Source organism: Aphelocoma coerulescens, chromosome 3 (genome assembly GCF_041296385.1).
Source record: "Aphelocoma coerulescens isolate FSJ_1873_10779 chromosome 3, UR_Acoe_1.0, whole genome shotgun sequence".
Taxonomy (NCBI): domain Eukaryota; kingdom Metazoa; phylum Chordata; class Aves; order Passeriformes; family Corvidae; genus Aphelocoma; species Aphelocoma coerulescens.
Window position 1 is genome coordinate 50,632,624 of NC_091016.1, and position 21,007 is coordinate 50,653,630.

General features: G+C 45.0%; 1 protein-coding gene across 4 annotated transcripts; it reads left to right on the forward strand.

The window, feature by feature from the left end:
• Positions 1 to 4,515: 4,515 nt before the first annotated feature.
• Positions 4,516 to 14,252, forward strand: AGT (angiotensinogen). Of its 4 annotated transcripts, none has more exons than XM_069010243.1 (5): positions 4,516 to 4,875; positions 7,039 to 7,855; positions 11,466 to 11,730; positions 12,133 to 12,277; positions 12,728 to 14,252. In XM_069010243.1, the coding sequence occupies exons 1-5, from the start codon at positions 4,864 to 4,866 to the stop codon at positions 12,953 to 12,955; spliced, it is 1,467 nt and encodes a 488-aa protein (XP_068866344.1). In that variant the 5' UTR covers positions 4,516 to 4,863; the 3' UTR covers positions 12,956 to 14,252. The 4 variants fall into 4 exon arrangements, with proteins under 4 accessions (XP_068866344.1, XP_068866345.1, XP_068866347.1 ...); XM_069010244.1 differs by having other exon boundaries at positions 7,042 to 7,855; XM_069010246.1 differs by having other exon boundaries at positions 4,516 to 4,748; positions 7,042 to 7,855.
• The last annotated feature ends 6,755 nt before the right edge of the window (positions 14,253 to 21,007 follow it).

The window sequence follows — 21,007 nt, forward strand, 5'->3', positions numbered from 1 at the left end:
AAGGGTTCTTCCTTTACAATTGTTGCCTGATAATTTCACCAGGAATGCACTGATTCCGGCAATATTACAAAAGAGCGATTCAAGACTTTCTGTTCACCTTCTGCATTTTATGTTTATACTTCCCATACCACTGGATTCTCTTCCAAATTGAAATGTCTTGGGCTCTGTAGGTACTCTACTGCTCTACAAAGCTTTTTCCTGGATGTCTCACAAACAGTGGTTCTTCCATTCCATCCTTATGATTGACTGTCACACCAAGGGTGGCCACTGCAGCAGCTGATGAAGCAATAGTCTCCAATCTTCCTTTTGTCACATCCTGCCACCCAGGCATTCTCTTTTTCCTTTTCTCCCTGTCCTTTTCCCAGAGCCTGTTTGCCCTCTCCATTTGGAGCCTCGTTAAGGCTCCAGGCTGTGTTCCCTTACCAAAACAGATGACAGAGTGAATGTTGATGGGATGTAGAGGGTCACAATTACCAAAGTCAACTCAACAGGCTGTATAAACAAACTGTTTGTGGCCTATTTCTCACTCAAGATAGGCTTAATAAAAGAAACCCTCAAATTTAAAATGAATTATCTCTACCCTCTCAGGCTCAGTTTAAAGGCATAGAAAGGCACAAAATTAATTTCTGGGCATAGGGCAGCAATATGGGATACACATCATAAAGTCACCCCAAGACAGCCATGTACATGCTATTATGTCTAAATTAGCCATATATTAATTCATAATCTATGTATGTCAGACACACCAACTCAAGTTAGGAAGACCTCATGTGAAGGTCTGTGGTTTGAGCCTGTGATTTATTATCCCTCCTCCAGGACTGCTGCCTTACAGGAGACAAGAACATCATCACAGGAGCACATCTGGCCCTTTTGAGTTCAGGTCTCAGAGCAAAATTTGGGAAAGCTGGAAAACAAATGGAACAAAACAGAATAAAATATTTACTATTGTCTCCTCACAAAGTGCTGAATTTTATACAGCTTTTCCCAGAACAATTTAGATCAATGAAAACACTTTTTGACAAAGTGGAGACGCAATGTTCTTCGGCAAAAGAACAGCCGCCTGGTCGATCAGTCAAAATTCTAGCTTGGACACAAACATTTTCCCATTCAAGGCTGAATTACATGCTTCTGTCTGTAGCACTAGTATTCCTCTGCCATTGTTAAAATTTTTGAAGCCCTTTTGGCACTATTTACATGAAGAAGTGCTGGAGCACCATCACCCAGAGATTTTTCATGGGGCAGGGCAGTGTTTCCACATTAGCACTTCAGAACAGTGAGGCTGACCAGGAGATCTGATCCCTAGGATGGCTGCAAGGAAACCCATAACCGCAGCACCAGTGTTTTTCCACCCGTCTTTGCTCCCTCTCAGCAGCTACCATGAATAACAAGCAGGAAAAACAGAGGCAGGTTTTGAAGAGAAATGAGGGCAGTAGTGGGGGGGGGGGGGGAGGCGGGCCTGGCTTATGCAAGAGTGGGTATAAAAGGGGGAGCCAAGTACCCCTCCAAAATCGGAGAGTGGGGCAAAAGGAGAGAACACTCCTCACCGCTGAAGAACAGGTTTGAGAGGTCTGTGTTTCTTTGTACTTTTACTGTGGCTGTTGCAGGGAGAGATTCATTAGAAAACATGTGTGGGCCACAGGCTTGTTTTGCATAGGGGATGCTTGTAGGAAAGCTTTGCTTTCACCTTCTTTGGTTCCTTGTTGCCAGAAAGCTTTTTGCCCAAATTCAGCGCAGTGCAAGTTCTCTGGCACAGCTCTCTTTAAGGGGAAAAATCCTTGGACACCAGAGCTGAAGGGCAGGATAGAGACTTTGCTTTCTAAAGTTGAAGCTCTATCTTTAAGCGCACTCTGATTCCTAAAACCATGGCAACCCAACAAAAAAAGCCTGACAACAGAGTCCACATATAGTAATTGGAATAATGCTCATGCACTCCTGCTTAAAAATGGCTCAGAAGTAAAATGAAAGACTAACTGTAGTTAAGGACTGACTACTAGGATGAAATATGTTGCTGGTGTGGCAGGATATGTTCTTCATACTCTGAAATTTTCTCCTTTAGAAGAAACTGTTAGAAGATAAAAGACAAAGATCTAAGAAGTGCGCTGGTGTGTGATGCATCTTAATAGGGGAATATTAATTGAGTGAGCACAAGTGAATGGCAAATGAGGGGGGGAACTGTGTCTGAGCTTTTTCACATAAGGTGAAATCAAACGTTCTCCCTCATTACTGAGGCCAGCCAAATTCCCAGTGGTCCAAAGCAGGAGGAGCACTATGGTGAAAACAGGACACTGAACATTTCCTGGTGAAAATTCTCTTTCTGGAGAAAGCTAGGTATTTTAATTTGATTACTTTATTGATGGGGGGGTAAGGATGGGGGGCAAAAGATAGACTTCTGTATTCCTCAAAGACATTGACCATTTTTTATCAACAGAAAACAATAGAACTGAGTGCATAAGCACCAAAAGAGATCCAAAGGTCGAGTTGGCTGAAAACCTTGAGAAAGTTCAACTAAACTGAACTTTCTTTATGTGGCAGAGCCGCCAGACCAGCATGCTGGAGTTGTTGTTCAGGTGCCTCCTGCTCCCACTCTTCTTCAAGCCAGCATTCCCTGCAGCTGGGGATGCCTGAGGTAGGGCTGGTACTTACAGCAAAAGGAGACCAACAGCTGCAGCACGGCTTGGTCATGACTTTCAGGAGAGCTGGAAACAGGAGATACCCAAACAGCAACATCCTCTGGATGCTACAGCACAAAGGCATAATGATTTAAGGAAAAAAAAATACAGTGGTTGAGGGGTTTGTGATTTGCCCTTTCAGTGTTTATTGTCCACAGCAAACATATAATTCTGACAGCTGTACTATATATTATTAGCACCACTTGTAGCTTATTAGCCAAAGCCAGTAATTCTTTTTAGTAAGGATACTTTTCAGAGTTTTACAAAACACAAGGTGCCCTTCCATGAAACAGCCTTTATTTTTGTGTCCTCAATACAGAGAGTATTGGGCTGGGTTTTCTTTTTACCTGTGTTCAAGCCTCATCTTGGGGGACACAGCAGACCAGCTCACAGGCTCGGCATGGTCTGGCTCTGTGTGCACACTGCTGATGCCTGCCTAGTGCCTCAGGTGGACCCTCATGGGTGGTGGTGCCGGAGATAAAGATTTGGGCTGTGCTCACGTCCCACCCGCAGCTCCACTGGCCTCTAAGGGACCAGCTGTCTCCCCAGGTCTGCCTGTGGGAAGGACTCCTCAGGGTAGAGGGGAAAAAAGGGGGATGGCACCCGGAAACCTAACTTGATCTTTTGGCATTTATCTGAGCGAAATGTATTTTTCATGGAGGAACTACTTCTCCCTTTGCTTGTATTCTTAGCTGGGCTAGAAGCATTTTAAAGCTGTCTGGAGATGGTGCAAATGCTCAGGGATTGTTCTGTGGGCAGATGCTTCCTCAACTGAGATGCTCAGGCAGCATGAGGACAAAACACCTTGAATATTTCAAGCTGTTTGTTTAAGCCTTCAGTGCGTGATAGCATGTTATATAAGCCTGGGCTCAGAACCACTTTTGGACCTCATTAGAGTGAAGGTAATCAGTTTGTTTAAATGAAAAGCAGAACTGCAGAGACAGAAATTTCTCATCTCTTTAGCGTTAGGCACCTGGCACACAGCCCTTGGGCTGGCTAGACTCAGCTGTTCCTGTCTCCACCTTCATCTCCAGCTCTGGTGCACTGAAAACATTCCCCTCTCTCAGCTCTCTCCTTGAACCCAACATGTAGCTGGGCACTGCGGTACAAATCATGCTTGACTGGCCCTCTAAAATCAAAGCACAGATGATAAATCAGCCCTACTCCTGTTAGAGCCATGGGATTTTAACTACTATGAATAACGGGCACTGAACAAGACCTGGTCTCATCAATTGCATTATCCCTGGTTTGATTCACTGTTTATTTGCTTAAAAAGGAAGAAAGGGCACGCCAAAGTTGAAAGATTGTTTCAAAAGCAGCAGAAAGATCTGCAAATCCCAACCCCTTTTCCCAAACAGGACTTGGGAGACTGAGACTGGGAGGGAGGAAGTCTTTGTGATCCAGCTCTGGCAACCTCACCTATCTGGCTTTCATCTTCTCCATTTCAACACGTTTTGTTCAAGAGGAGAAAGAACAAAGCCTTGACATTCTGAACAGATCAAGAGGGAAAGAAGGGGTAAAAACTGAGAGCTAAATCACTTTATTCCGCAGTAGCATACACGCCTCACACACTGGTGTGTCCCCAGGCTGCAAGGTAGAGATTAGAGGCAATTTACCTGTGAAGACAAAAATCTGATCCAACCATACAACAAATATAAGTACAAAGAAATCTGCATTCTTTCAGTCTGGCCCAAAATGAGGTATTTTCAGCTTCTATAATCAGTTATTCTGCATAGTAAAACGCCTGTGTCTGTCTTAGTAAATGTGTAACTGCAGGCTGCACAAGTGTGCTGGGTCTGGCTAAAGGTTGTGTATCCACCCCTGGAACTTTCTATGCAGCTGGTGTTAAGGCAGGTTCAGGTTTCATTGGGGCCTGCCTGGCCTGAGGTAACTTTTCTCGGCCCCCCAGGCTGTGATGTAAAGCAGCTTTGCGCAATGCCGCCGCAGCCGCGTAGAAAGGGCAGAATTCCGCCCGCAGTCCCACCGCCCCAGGGGGGAGAGGTGTCGTGAGGAGCTCGCCTGAGGGACGACAGCATCGGAGGGACAACAGAGGGGCGACACCCCCCAGGACAGTGGCGAGTAAGCACTCTTACTGGATTTGCTTTGAATGCTGCTCTTTCAACTCAGGTGTTCACGCTTTCCCAAAGGGCTCGGGGCTCTCTTTGGCCAAATAAACCACGCTGACTTTCCATAGATGGGGCTTAGGGTAAGTGCTTGGCAGTGAGAACTGCTCCTCTTGCTTCTGGTCACGGAACAAAAGCTGACGGGGGGCTCCGGCAGCCAGAGAGAAGTGACCACTGGGTGCCAATGGTGCCTAATGGCACAGCCTGCCTGGGTGGCACAGGGTCACCCTCCCTGCTGTGCAGGAAAGATTAAGTAATGCCTCAAAAGAATTGTATGATGGAGAGAACGGTGTGGGGAGGGCATTCCTTCTAATTTGTGGCTTTTTGGTTCATTTTCCTGAGCATCCCAATGTGAAAAATGTATTGAGTAGTCTAGAAATCCACTAGCACAGTAGCTGGGCTAACTGTGAAAGTGAAGCTGGGAAGGCACCTCCCAAGATAATTTTTTAACCAGTCAGAAGCAATGACTAAGCTCTGTCATGCATGTCACATACTACCAGTAGGTTTGGGGAGGCGAAGAGGGGCCAGGAGCAGAGGGGACAGCAGCACAACTGTGCTGCCTATACAGTAATTTAGAGGATGAGGTGGGAATTAATGGGAAAGAACAATCCTTGGGTGAAGGCACAGGGACAGAGATCCACAGGAGGTCCTCCCCTGCATGCCTCTGGGGAGCAAATATTTTCAGGCTTGACCTACAGGCATTCAGTAGGAAGATACTTAGACATCCTGAGTGACCATCACAGCAACAGAAACTCCATTTGCAAACTCAGCAGTTAGATAGGAGCCTACAGCCTGGGGATGTAGATATCCATGTTAGCAGGCATATGTACTTAGCAAGATATGTCTAATTACCAAGCATCTGCACATCTTCATTTTTGTATGTGCAAGAGAGTGGTGATACTGGGATATTATTAGGTATTAAATACTTGGGGACCCCTCAGGGGAAAGAATATGGTTCTGCATTGTAAATTAGGCTGGGAAGGGGCCAGGTCTTGAATAAATAGGTTTAAACCCAAGCACTTCCACTCTGTGTAAAGTGTTGGTGAGACAGACATTGCTCTGTGTGTTCCCAAAAGGCTCAGGCTAGCAGAATTACAATACCTGACAGACTGGTGCGTCTCAAAAAGCCTTGGAGAAAGAGAGCAGGGCTTGGGTACTGCCAAGGCTGATAGCATTTTGCCCATCCAATGAGCTCTGCAGAACTTGAAATGGGTGAAAGAGGGTGAACAAAGCTACAATGAACAAGGAATTACTAGAAGAATAAAAATGCAGCTCTGAATAACAGCATTTTGGCTGATGGTATGTGTTACAGATGCAAAATTTTCAACACATTTGGATTTCAAATACACAGATTAACAGTCATATACTAGAAATCCAAGAAAGGTATACAGCAGAATTACCAAAAAGTTGGATATAGGAAAAGAGAGAATTCTAAAACCATAAAATTTGTCAGTAGGTATACGTGTGTGTTTGTGTATGCATGACATTCTCATTCCCAATATGCACTACATCCTTTGTAAAACAAGAGCAGCAGGTGGTTTTTTAACTCAGGAGAAGACTGCTTGAAAACCAAAGTAAAACCCAGCCTAACCCTTGTAATTATGTATTCAGATATTGAAGGTTTCAGTGTGAGCACATTTGTATAAGGGAGCCTGGAGTGTGTTTGCCTAGAAGCTAGAATAAATGTTTGCACTGGGCTATGAAAAGATATCATGCTCTGCTAGTGCCAAGTATTTTGCTGACTAGACATACAAAGCAGGATCATTCCGTGTTTGGACCTTAAGAGAACTGGTTTCCAAACCCACTTCCTGCATAACAGCAGGCACATTGCTTAGCCTGTCCGTGTGTCAGCAAGGCTCGAGTGCAGCAGTTTGCAGAGATGGCTCTGACCAGGTCCCAGGAACAAAAGGTGTTGCATTTGTTGCAAAACAAGGTTTTGCAGGAGTCGCATGCTCTAGGTTTGCAGGCATAACCAGCATCCACAACCTTTCCCATGCTAAATCCTTAGAGTATTGCAGTGGGTAATGGAGTCACATCTGTTTTACCATTTTCCCACCTGCTGCCATTGGAACTCGTATCTGTCTCATCCTGGGATTTTGAGGGGGCAGTCAGACCAAACACCACTAAATACTGAAATTCCCACCTTTGTAATGCCAATGCAGCACGAGCACCTCACTCTGTGATTAAGAAAAACTGTACTTAAAACAGGCTGACCAGTCTCCTTTCCTCCTCATTTCTTCTTTCAGCAGACACCGTGGAGGCAATTTTCCAACATGAATCTGGCAGCAGATCTTCTCTGTTTGTTGGCTTGTCTTACCGTGGTGACTTGTGACCGGGTCTACGTCCATCCTTTCAATTTGTTTTCTTTCAAAGAGAGTGACTGCGACAAGCTGGAAAAATTGGTTCAGGAGGGAAACACCATTGTCCCTGTCTCCATTGAGTCCCAAACCACACCTGACTATGAAGGTGACGTGAATGACAACAGCAAGCTGGAAGCCCCAAGCCTCAGTGCCTGGGGGAAGGAGGAACGGGGCTATCTGAGGGACTTGGTGTACGTCCTGGGTATGCGGTTTTACAGCACACTGCAAAAAGCACAGAGGGGCCAAAATGTGCTCCTGTCCCCAACCAGCCTCTACAGCTTCTTGGTGTCTTTCTACCTGGGCGCCTCAAACCAGACAGCACTTGATTTGCAGGGTTTGCTGGGATTTGTTCCCCCCTCTGGAAACCCTGACTGCACTTACACGGCAGTTGGAAATAATTTACTTTCCAGCCTGAGGACGATCGAAAGGCTTGTGAACAGCGGGGACGAGGAGCTGCTCTTCTCCAAGACACTGAGCCTGTTCTCTGCCCCTGGGATACCCCTATTCCAGCTGTTCATGGAGCACTTGCTCCTCAGTGCTGATGCATTCTACACCCGAGCTGTTGACTTTACAAATCCAGGCAAGGCAGCAAAACAAATAAATGCCTTTTTGGAGGCCAAAAGCCAGGGACAAAGCAAGTGCTTACTGGCAGACATCGACCCAGCCGCTGACCTGCTGTTTGCAGTGGACGTCCGCTTGGCAGGTATGAGGCAGCACTGCTCATTTTGGGAACAGGCATGGGGAACGATGGGCAGTAACCCTGCTCCTGGGAAGGAAGCGAGGTCATGCCTGGCCAGTGGGGAAAGGGAAGGGCTCAGATGAAAGGCTGGACCTCTGCTCCCCACCATTGTGCCGGGGTCCTGCCTGCACTCTGCCATGAGCCAGCAAGGGCAACAGGGAAGCAGGAGGAGGGGGGATGGCATCTAAGAAATTTTCCTCATCTAGGACACTAAGGATCAGGAAATGTGTGGGAAGGTGCATGAGAAAGAATTGCACAGCATTTCTGGCTGCAAAGGAACTGAAAGTTAAGAGGGGCCTCCAGCAAGGTTGATCTGGGTGTAGCTTTAAAGAAAGCCAAAGTAGCTGGGAGTAGCAGGCCAGAGGTACAGATACAAAAAAGGCTAAAAAATATAATGGGCATGACTCCTCCAGTGGCTATTAGACACAGAAGTCTGGAGGCAACATCTGGCTCAGGAAGCAATCAAACAGTTGCTTTATCAGTTATGCAAGGGCAGCTTATACAAACCTAGAAGAAATAAGGCAATTATTTTCATTGACGGTTCATTGCCTAGAGTCATTCCATGCTGCTGGCCCAGAAATCCCCCTGCACTGCAACTGAGCCTTCTCTTCTGAGTGTAGCCACTTTCCTAGATCCTCATGGCTGAATGTAATACCAAAGACTGCACACTTCAGACAGCTTGCCTACCTGTAACAGTATTTCAGAGAACTTGCAGTGAGCCCTAAGTTCCTGAGTGGGCCTCTACTGCGAAAGGTGGAGTTGTGCTGCCCAGAAAACCTTTTTGTGCCTCCATCTTCCCACCTCAAAATTGGTTGTCAGGTTTTCTTTGCCTTTCATGGGTGCTGTCATTCTCTCAGCAAGCTGTGTGCATCAGCTTTCTCTTCATTGCAAGGTCTAGCACAGATACGATATTACAAAAGTAATTGTGTTACAGACTCGAGCATGGTCACAAGAGCAGAGTTTTCCTTTAATAGAACCATTTTTTCCTCTTCTTCTCTACTGGAAATTTGTAATTTGTATAAGCTTAGAAACACATGCTCAAGGGTCTGCCTCACTGGGTCAATTCTACTGCCTCCTCTCTCTCAGAAGGTGCATTTGAAATGTTGTAGTCTCCACATGTGGGATGGACAAAATTGGCTCAAGAACAAATGAATTACATAAGCAACTCTCTTCTAATAAACACAGAACATGACTTTAGCATTTGCTTTGCCATTTGGTTGTGAAGGGGCATCCATGACAGCTGATGCTGTGATGCCCCTTGTCTGTCCCTACAGCTGCAGAATGCAAAAAGTACGTTTTTTGCTCTGGAGCATGTTATATATGCTCTGAGATGCTATTAACAGCCATAGCATTGCTAAAGTGACATGAATCAATACAAAACAACAGCTAAATGCTCCCATGGTCTCAGGTGTTGTTCATTTGCACACAGTTTTTTTCACATTTGTACACTTGCTGCCAGCAGGGTCTGCCATTTAGAATTCAATGCAGAACATCAAGTGCAAGTTTCACTGGCAGACATAGTGTTTAGTTCTTTGGGGTCTTTTTTTAGTTGTGAAATAATTACAAAATGTATGAAAATAGCACTGTGGGACTGCACAATCTTAAGCACCTCTCCTGGTTAAACTCTCTTGAACAGACAACTCGTACCAGCTTCATTTTTAACTAGAAATTTGTTAGGATGTTTTTTGCTTTTGTTTGTTTGTTTTGGGGTTTTGTTTGTTTGTTTTTTAAGTAAAAACTTTCCACACAAAGTCATGCTCTCAGTAAGTTTGTCAGGCTGGCATAAAGCCTGTATTATAGAACATGGAGATCATCACCTGAAGCAGAGAAATCCACCATTTATTTCCTGCACTCCCAAGTCAGTACTGCAAACTACTATTTTACCCTCCCAGGCTACATCTTTGCTCTGTGACTGACAGCATTTTTCACCTCCGTCATACTGTAGACACAGGTTTCTTTCCTAACCCAGTGGGGTGCCAAACCTACAACTTCTGTGTCCTGATGTGAGACATCTCCCTGTAAGAAGCCACTTGTTCCAGTGTGTCAGCTCTCACCTTCTGTAGACGGAAATGGCCATATTAGGGCCCTTCAGGAGAGTACATACCCAGTTACATGTCTGAGGGCACATCCTCACCTAGCAGGGAGCCATTTCCAACACTGGGCTGCTGATTTGATACTGTTCACAACTGGCACAGTATTAATGGACTCACTCCCAAAGTCAGTAGCAGAGCTTTGAAATTTTGCAGTATTTTCACAAGAATATTTAAAAGCAATTACTAGCCCATCTTGTTACATCTGGCTACCTGCAGGCTCTGTGCTTTTTCCTTCTTACAGTCTTGACTTCTGCAAATTCTGGTTTACAGACCCTGTGAAAGTGGCTCCTTTCTGCTTGCATTCCTTATTCTTACAAAAGAAAAAGGTGAACAACTCTACTTCCTTAGTTTGGTTACACCTTCCCCATCTCCTACCTGCTGCTTCTTTTGGTGAAGTTAGAGTAGGTGAAAGTGCCTAAATGCTCTTTTAATGCAAGCCCATTCAAGAGGCAAGTGTTCATATGCTAAAAAGCCACTTACTGCAGATTAAATATGTTAGGATCTAGCATTTATCTGGATTTAATGGAGGAAAGATTAGTTAACAGTACATCTAGACCAGCTTCTATTTTAAATTAATATACCACTAGTAATTAATTTAATGTAAAGAGCTGCTTTCTTTACTACAAAATATACATCTGTTTTCCTAATTCTGTAATTCCACTAAACAATTTCAAGATTTCTGATCTCTGCCCTTCTCACTGAGGGCAGTAGTTTCTTTAATGCTACCAGGATTATCTGTCCAACTGGGCAGCAGCACGGATCTATGGCAGTGAGAAGATAACATGTTGAAATGCAAAGCTGCATAGAAGCAGTGGGAGGTGAGAGCAAGGATTCTCATAGTTGTGAACTGGGAAAGAAATTTATTTTAAGGTCTAGGAACTGTTCAAGTATGTCCTTTTTAACCTTCTTGGCTCAACCAACACTTCAGTGTTGTGCTTACAACCTTCCCCATTGCTTTGGTTTGTAAGATGGTAAAAAGGGTGAGACCTCAGGCAGAGCTTGTGCTGCCTTCCCTCTCCTGAGCCCACCCAGCTGCCTGAGAGTGCTCCTGCAGCAAGGGCTGGCCCTGATGGATGTGCTTTCAAACATGCCATCACCGCACTCAAGGGAAAGAGAGGAAATCAAGCAGACCCTCTGCACAGGCCTGTGAGCCCCTGGGGACTATGTGGCAGCCTGGGAGGAAGCAGGCAACCAAGCAAGCAGAGACACTTTCCTGTCCCCAGGAAAGGTCACAAAGCCAACAGAAATACAGCAACTTTGGTCACAGTCCTGATGGTCATGGTCCCTGTGCTGTGAGCTGGTGCCACCAGAAGGCAGATTAAAGGGGGGATCCATATGTTTACAGTAGCTAAATGTGATTTTATACACACAGTCCTTCTCTAAGGCACAGTGTATTGTTCCTAAAAAGACTGGCTAAGGGGCAGAGGGCAGTAGGGAAAAGAGAGAAGAATCAATTTCTCCTTTCTCAATCTGTTTTTCAGTGAATTTTAAGCAAGCCTTCCTGCTCAAGGAGCCTCAGGAGTTCTGGGTGGATTCAAACAAAAAGGTCTTGGTCCCTATGTTGTCTGTCACGGGGACGTTCAAGTACAAAACTGATACCAGTGGGGCTTTTTCTGTGGTGGAAGTCCCCATCAGCAAGACGGCGCTGCTGGTGCTGCTGCAGCCCATCAATGGCACTGACCTGGAGCACGTGGAGTCCGAGCTGACGTGGCAGTCCTCAGCCTGGCTCCAGCAGCTGTCCCCAAGGTAGGGAAGGGGCACATGCACCCTCCCATAGGGAGGGAGGGGATGGGGTGAGCCACACAGGCCTGCCTGCTCACCTGGGGTCAGATCCAGCCAAGGAGGCTTTACTACCAAGCACAAAGAGAAACCCCCTGCACAGCCAGGGGGCTCACTTCAAAGGAGCTCAACTTCGGTGGGATCAGCTTTTTACCTGGGGGTATTTCAAGGAAATGAGCAAGTCCCTTTGCATCCCACCCATGAAGTGGGATGATCTGGGGTTTAGCAGCAGACCCAGGGTGAAGTCTGGGTCAGTTCGCACTTGTTGCAGCTGTTTTCACATGCCCATTCCCCAAGACTGCCCAGCCACGATGTTTTCACAGTGGAGAACAAGCACTCACTTGCCTCTCTCTCTCCGTCTCTCTGCAGAGAAATTAAATTAACGCTGCCAGCATTGACACTTGAAGACAGCTCTGATTTACAGGAGCTTCTTGCAGATATGGAACTGCCGGCACTGCTGGGGAAGGGCGCAGATTTCAGTAAGATAAGCAACGCCAGTATAACAGTTGGAAAGGTACAGTATTATCACTGGCATTCAAAAAAAATCATGCTTCCTGCACAGTTTCAGCCTCTTAAATGGAATAAATTTACCTAGAACAAAGCAGTCAGAGCCATGTAGGGGACTGAGTATTACATACAGTGTATGTTTTGGATTTAGAAGGAGAATAATGTTGATAACACAACAGTTTCAGTTGTTGCCAAGTTGTGGGAGGAATGAGTGAGCAGCTGTGTGGTACTCAGCTGCTGGCTGGGGTTAAACCATGACACAAGGGTAACATGATTACAGACTAGCCCAGTGTAAAAGCAGTCATACAGCTTTTGCATGTTATAGACAAGTACTCCCAACACCATTTGTAAACATCTGTGGAGTACAATGTGCTTTATTATTTACTCAGACTCTCATTTGTCCCATCACGATCGTGCTCTGATGACTCCAGAGTTACTCATACGTTTTTCCTTTCAGGTAATAAATAAAGCCTTTTTCAAACTGGCCAGTGATGGAACAGATCAGCCAGAAGAGCCTGCAGCACAGAAGGAAGATGGGGCGTCCGTGGATGTAACACTGAACAAGCCATTCCTTTTTTCTGTTTTCGAAAAGCAGTCAAGGGCAATGCTTTTTCTTGGCAGAGTAGTAAACCCTCTGCATGAGGATTTAAATGCAAACACAGAGGATAAGAAAGGAGTGGAATGATGCACATTTCCCATCACCTTTTTCTTATTCATCAGATACTTTTGTGATGTTGTTGAGTGCTCTACTTAGCTTTGAGATGAAGCAGTTAGCATTTGAAATATAGCTTTTTGAAAGCTAACACCTTGCAACATTTCATCCTTGTTCATCTATTTCATGTGAGGTGACTGACATCCTTCCTCCAGCTTCCATTTATTGTCTCCTTTTTGCTCCTAGTTCCCTTTTTGGATGCTGCAGGGCAGGGCAGTGTTTCGATGCAAGGCATCACCTTGAAAAAACAGATATATAAGCAGCATTTACTATAGAAAAGAACCTCTTCAATCTTTAAAAAGATTTTTTAATTGTATGGTCAGTTTTGCAAGAGAGACCCCCTTTTACATTACAGTGAAGATTTTACAACTACCCACAGAGATTTCTAGCTTCATCAGCAACATTTCCCTTCAAAATGCTGCCAACAGCACAGGCAAGCTTTGCTAGTCCCACTGAGACAAGATTTTTTGCCTTGGAAGCAAAAACATGCTTAGTGGAAGTTTCTTCTTTCTGCAGCCCAGATGGATATGTTCACTTCTTAACTCTATGGAAATGCTAAAAATAGGGTTTGGTAGTACTAATGAACTGTGATGGATAAATTCTCAGAGTGTGACAGAATTATCTCTGATTTTTTTAGGAAAAAAAAACCAAACCACAAGGTCTACTATTCCAATACAATTCAATTTCTTGGATTACTTTATAACCTGTGAGGCATTTCTTACAGCCTTATAGCAAAGAAGGACATTACTGGTTAGAGTCCAGTTCTGTAAACTTTGACATCCAAACCATATGTTCTTTAAAAATAGCATTAATGGCAACAATATATATTAGTATAAATAGTGGTGCTGCTTCTTGAGAATAAAATGATTACAGCAGTCCAGTCCAACTCTTAACAGAGTCATAAAAATTTGGATCGTTAAAGTGGAACAACAGATTATTAGAAGACTGTTGAATTAGGAAGTGAGGAATTGGGAAACAAACCTTGGTACTAAGGAAAGCCTGGAACAAGGATTTCTACGTCCCATCTCTAGATTTATTGTTAGCACTGATGGCACTTAGGAAATAACTGCAAGCCTCTTTGGCATATCATGTGAGACGTATCCCACAGCTCACAGCAGCTCATTATCATCCACAGTGGTCTAAATGTGTATCTAATCTAAATGCACTAATGCCAGCAGCTTGCTATCAGTGATGTTGATATGTGACACATCCTTGTAGTTTAATGGAAAATGCCATAACATTACAAATAAAATAACCCTCAAGAATATTAGCCTACAGCATCCATGTATTTATCCGTTTATATTGTATGTATTCCAGGTGCTCTAACATCTAAATACTGTACTTGTTTATATACAGAAGTAATTAAGTATGAATATGCAGAGGTAGAAAGACACAAATAAACCCACTTCCAAGTTTCTTTGCGACAGTTCAGTTGGGCTTTTGTCCATAAATAAGTTCAGGCTTCTGAAATCTGCTCCAAATCAGATTTATGTTTTTAAGACAGTAAGTTGCATATTATCAAGCACTACAGCCAATGGCATAGCTGTAAGAATGAAAGTGGCAGCTTCATAATAATTTAAATGTTATCCCATTTACTTGTTGAAGTCTGAAGGTAGCATTAGCTACAAATGAAATTTCAGATCATGAAATGTTACATTTTTATGAAGAAGATGGAAAATAAGGAAGGGAGCCCCTGGATGCACTGACAAAAAGTTCAGGGGAAAATGCCCTTATCCACAGCCAGGGGATCCATGCTCTGGGACTCTATACCCTGTTTAGCGGGTACAGGAAGAAAAACAGAAAACCCAAACCCAGTAAAAGCCACATGCGGGTAAGGCTGGTGCCAAGGAGAACAGTGTGGAGAGAGCAATGCTGGGGCAGTGCCGCGCTGGCCTTGACATGTGTCCTGTTCCGCTGTATAAAGGGAGTCGGGGAGGATTCTTTTTGATCGATTTCTCGGACGAAAATAAAGCGCAAACGCGGCAATATTATATCTATTTATTGATAGGAAAAGCAAAGTATTACTAAAGGGAGACAGAAAAAGGAGCAGAGAAAAAAAAAGAGAGGGAAATAAACAGAAGACAGGGATACCGCAGGAATTCTGAGCCCTTTGTCGGCGTCAGTTCAGCAGGTGGAGCGTGTGTGCTGCGAGCCCCGCTGCATCTGCGTACGTCTCGTGGCGGGCTGGGCGCGATTTCCGAGTAAGAGCAGGCTGCGTGTCCCTTCCCTCGGCAGAGAACTGGCTGCTGTGGTTGCGGGCGGGCTCCGGACTCTCAGAGTCTGGGCGCAGCTGCTGCAAGCTGGGTGCTGCGGGGTCGGGCTCTGCGTTTGTTACGCGGCGGTCGCGGCTCTGGCTCTGGCTGCGCCCGGCAAGCGCGGCGGAGGCGGCGGCGTCCGCCCCGTCGGGAAGACAGCGGAGCACCAGGTCTTCGCGGTGACGGGCTAGTTCACAGAAATGGCAAAGCAGGGCCGAAACAGGTACAGGCAGGAAAGCAGGGCCACAGGGAAGAAAGAAACGAAGGGGGGAAGGGGGCGGAGCTGGCCCCACAGGTGAGCCCCCCCCCCCAACCTCCAAAAAACCCAAAAGCAAAATGGCTCTCGTTCTGTTGCAGTTAACTGTCTTCTGTGTGCTGAGGCACCTCCCACAAAACAATTTCGCAGCCTTCAATCCGGGCTCATCCCACAGGCTGAGCGTGGAGGTTTTTTTTCGCCCTGATGAGTTGCTAGAAGAACCTTCCCCGGTACAGGGTTGCCACTACATGTACAGCCTTTCTAGGAAAAACGTATATTGAGGCATTAAAAAAAATAAGATTGGTTCGTCTCAACATGCCTTTTACAGCTGCAGTGTCCCTGGAGCTGTGGGCTTTGTGGTATCCTCAGCCCTAACCCTAACCCTAGGCGGAGCATTAAAAGCGGCATGGGATTAAGGCTGGTGCCAAGGAGAAAAGTATGGAGGAAGCAGTGCTGGGGCAGTGTTGGCCTTTGCATGTCTTTTGCAGCTGCAGTGTCCCTGGAGCTGTGGGCTTTGTGGTTTTCTCAACCCTAGCCTTAACCTTAGCCCTAACCCTAACCCCAACCCTAGGCAGAGCGGTAAAAGCCACATGGGGGTAAGACTGGTTCCAAGGAAAAAGTGTGTGGGGAGCAATGTTTAGGCCACTGTCATGCTGGCCTTGGCCTGCCTTTTGGAGTTGCAGTGTCCCTGGAGTTCTGGGCTTTGTGGTTTCCTCAGCCCTAACCCTAACCCTAGGCGGAGCAGTAAAAGTTGCATGCGGGTAATGCTGGTTCAGAGGAGAAAAGTCTGGAAGGAGCAATGTTGGTGCAGTGCTGCACTGGGCTTGGCCTGCCTTTCGTAGCAGCAGTGTCCCTGGAGCTCTGGACTACCAAAGACTCTCTCCAGAATAGAAATTTTTTGGTGGAGAGCACCTCTCCATTGACACCCTGGAGAAGAAAAGGAAGAAAGAAGGGGCAGAGATAGGGAACTAAAAACATTATTCCCAGAATAAGGACTGCAAAGAGAGAAGTGCTGGAGCAAATGCTCCAATACCAACAACCTAAGCTATCTGTACAGGTACACATTCTCCTAAATATTCAAATGTAGAAACACAACCAACCAACCAACCAACCGCCCCCCCCATCCCAACCGCCAGATAAGTCTTTCTGCTTCCCCAAGAGAAGCTCTGCTTCTGAGACTTTGTTTCTGACATCGGTTTTACATGTAAAATTTTTACAGCATATTGTACTCTTCACTCTCTTCCAGTTTCACCGAATTCTTCTGTCAGGCACACCATGATGCACGTTCCAAGCGTTCTAGACACCACTCACATACTGAGCTCCCAAATGCAGTCTACAGCCTAACAATCTAGTGAATGAAGCACCTAAACACAGGGTCTAAAAGGTGGGAGATTTGGAGAAAGAGAACTAAGGCAAGGATGAGCTTTTTGCATTTCATCAAACAGCACAGTTCATCCCTGAGCTGACAATTTACTGACAGTTTAAACACCAAAAAAATTTTAAAAGTGTATGCAATTTGCTTCCTCATCCCTCCAGTTCAACCTTGGAAACACAACAGTTGATGAAACAAGGAGAGTAAATATTCCTCAAGCAGTCCAGCCAAATACTGCTAGTTATCTTTAGATGATGAGGTTAGAACAGTCTAGTCCACTTCTGGTATAACCGACCAAGTTGAGAACCCAGTTGCCATTTTAGAGGAGAACGTGACACTGCTGTTTCCCTCCTTGATATTGTACAAAACCTCTTCCAGATGAATTCCTTCCAATATTAGAAAGGCATAGCAAGTTTCTAAAGGTCCTAGAATGGAAGAAGAAAAAGGCACAAAATCAAAACTGCATTACTGTTATGAAATGAAATGCATTTAAAAAATTACCTAAGGAATAGAAGAAATAGGATTAGTAGCAGAAGACATCTCCATTGGAACACACACGGTAGATCCTCTGCTCGTTACTGATCCAGTGTTTGAAAATGCTAAAATTCATTTTACCAAAATTAATTCACACATTTCTTTCACCGGGGGTATCACACAAATTCTTCATTGATGTCTTACTCCACTGAAAGAAGATTAAATCCTATTCAAGTGAGCAAAGATAAAAGATGGGGAACTGACATAGAACTAGTGATACAGACATTTAAAGCAATCATAGGACCATTCAGTAATTTTGATTTTCTATACAATGTTACTTCCTGCCCTGAAATTAAAGCTGGTCTTCAGTGGAAAAGAACAGAATTCAGCCTCTATCCTCAGAAATTTGATGAAGGCAAGTAGAAAGCATTGTTATTGCAGGAAGATGTAGAAAATCACTTGCAACTCAAGGGCAGGTAATCTCTCCATGCCTTTTTGGTTTGGTACACAGACTACATCCTTTTCCCCAGTTTTGGAGGATACAAACAAAACTGTTTAATCACTAATATGCACAGATCTCAGAACCTGTTACTTTGGTGACAGCCTTTATAGAAATGTGATTGTATAGTGATGCACACCTGCCGAAATGAGCAGTTGCAAAGATACTGCAATCTCAGGCTACAACTTACACATCCATTTTGTAATAAGAAAACATTGCTGAAAACAATATCTACAACAAGATGTGTCTACTCCTAACTCTTAACAAAAGCAAAGGAAGAGCTGGGTTCATTTGTTAGAAGCCTGGAAAAATGTAATACATACGCAATGTGGTGTTGTATTTCCCACTGATTCATTCATTAAATGCCTTTCACATTGTTCCCCCCCCACTGTCCCCTGCCCCTAGTCCTGGCCACTCCCTCGGGTCCTCCCTGTTGGTTCCTGTACCCCAACTCTGCCCATGTACCGCCCCTGAGCCCCTGAGAAAAAGCCCCTGCGCCCGGATCACGAGGTCTCTCTGCCTCTGGGGGTCGCTGGGACGAGATGTAAGATTAAAGATCCTCTAAAACCCTCATGGGGAGACCCTTCTCGCCTCCTTCGCTGCCACTGTGTTGTAAAGCTGATGGCTGCTGGAGCAAAACTGCAGAGCTGTCCGAAATGGACTGCGGGAGGGCGACAATGGTTGTACTGCCCTAAGCAGCTCTGCTGAGCTCTCAGGGAAGGCTGCAGCTTGCTAAACTAAACCTAGCACTACAACAACACCGACTTCTTGTTCATAAGCAGTAAGAGTTACATCCATTCCGTAGTGTGTGCCTAAGGCTGAGAATTTCCACGTGCCTGAAGGAGACAAACAGATCTGTCATCTGACAAGCTGGTTTGTTGCAGTGGGTTAGTTCTTGCATTGGTTTAGCAAGCTGCGGCCTTCCCAGGGAGAGCAGTGGGGCTGCTTTGGGGAGAACGGCTGTTCCGCTCTCCCGTAGCCCTTTTGGGCAGCCCTGCACTCCTGCTCCGGCTAGCTGGGCTCCACAACACGGTGACGATAAAGGAGGCAGAAGGGTCCCTCCATGTGGACCTCAGAGAAGCTTTTATTACATGATGACAAGCCAGTTCCCAGAGGCAGAGAGAGACCAGTGGTCAGGGAGCTTGGGCTCTTATCTGGGGACAAAGGGAGGGGTGGAGAAAGCACATGGACAAATCATCTCAGGGTGCAGGGGCGGTACATGGGAGGAGTTGGGGTACTGGAACCAATAGGGAGAACCTGAGGGTGTGACCAGGACAAGGAGCAGGGAAGGAGGGGACAATGTGGGAAAGGCAGACAATTTAATAAGAAAAGCAGTGGGGAAATACAACACTACATTGGTTCACTTTGCTGTTTCTTTCTTCAGCAATAAATTTGGATGTTCCCTCGATTGTGTATGTGCCATGAACAGAGAGAAGCTAAGCAAATTAGAAAAGCCAAATCCTGCTCTCCATTACTCAAGACTGAATCCAAGCACCACCACATAATTTTAAGCAGCAGGACTTTCATCACTGCCTCCCTTCAAAAAATTAATTTTAGAAAAGCCACAACAGCCACCTATCCTAATTGCTTCAAAAGCACCATGATCACATGGTTGTGTCTTCTCAACTAAAACACCATCAGTTTCCAACAGTGAGGATTGAAAGCCCTCAGGCTGTGAAAGGTTTGCTCACTACAGCTTCAATGCTACACAACAGCCATGTGCTACAAACCTCCTATCTCTAAGTACTTGGAAAATTTACATCATGTGGGCATTGAGCCCCAAGCTCTCTAAATACTTTAGGAAGAAATAGGTATTTTTAATTAATAATCAGGAACTAGAATTCCAGTGTTAAATTTTCACAAGGTAAAAAAAAAAAAAAAGGTAAAAAAAAAATCAGAACAACAAAACAAACAATACCAGGGTATTCTCTGACTTTAAAGCCTTAAATTCACCTCCTACTGTGCCCAGACTATGTTGCCTATCCTTCACATATGAAAGAGAAGCATCAATAGGCAGATCACTCTAGGTTCAAGAAAGGTCTTTGTTAATCCTTCTACCATTTTAAACCCTAGTAACACTTTCCAATTTCCTGCTACATAAAGATGCACCTTGTACTGATGTAACTAGGTTTGAAGTTACAAAGATTCTACATGTGCTCAAGTGAGTTCTAATAGATAATATAATACAAGTCTGAAATATGCCAGCTCTGAATAAATTCTAGTAGTGAATGATGTTTTAATTTGAAGGAAAACTGTGGTGGCCAGTTAGCCTGTGGTAGAAGGGACAGAGAGAGCTCTCAGTAAGACAGTCCCTGGTACCAGAGACTTATGTCCGGTCACAGTGACAAAAGAATTTTAGAGATCACGCTCCGGCACAGAAGCTGCAGAGCCAGCAACAGCGATAGAAAACAGGTAGTCTGAATGTCATAACCTCTAAGTTAGATACTTACATCAGAAATTATTTTCAAAATTTAAAGTACTTTAAGAGCTTTTGTCACACACCAACATGGTCTGTGAAAAAACCAAATCAGTTAAATGAAAATTCAAAACCTAAACAAGAGCTAACCATATCCCATGGTGAGGGAAGGCAGGTAAGTGCAAAGCAGTAATGAGAAACAGCAGAATCCTCTCTCTGCAAGTACTTTATTCCAGAGTTAAGGCACACAGTTGCCTGTTTCAAACACTGTCAAGCCCACAGATGGAACTTGCCATAAGAACAGCTACCACAGTGGGAACTTGAGAGAAGCACAGAAGGCAGGAATTTGTGACAGGAAGGTGCTGATTCCAGACCTGGCACAGGTGAGATGTGGTTAGCACATCCTAGTTAATGCATCCAGACAAAAAGCTCTGGCAAACTGTGGGAGAGGAAGCAAGTGTTCCTACCCATATCACTGCTCAAAATCACCCTAAGTTATGGGACAGGTGGCATCTGTGACCACCAACAACCCTGATGTGTCCCCAGACTCATTTCTGGGACCTTCCACTGGAGGACTGGCGTGATGCACAGTGTTACATCAGACAGTGTAGAACTCCTCTCAAGTGGAGGTACTGAATCGCTCCAAACCAAGCCTAGAGACACTTCAGAGAGAGAAGCAGGTATTTGCTTTATTCAGTGCCAGGTGCATGGGGGATCGCTCCTCCTAACACACACACTGAGCACTCCATACAG

Coding starts and splice junctions, on each gene's coding strand:
- AGT (XM_069010243.1), top strand. Junction 7,856..11,465: donor AGTGGACGTCCGCTTGGCAG/GTATGAGGCAGC, acceptor TCTGTTTTTCAG/TGAATTTTAAGCAAGCCTTC. Junction 11,731..12,132: donor CTCCAGCAGCTGTCCCCAAG/GTAGGGAAGGGG, acceptor GTCTCTCTGCAG/AGAAATTAAATTAACGCTGC.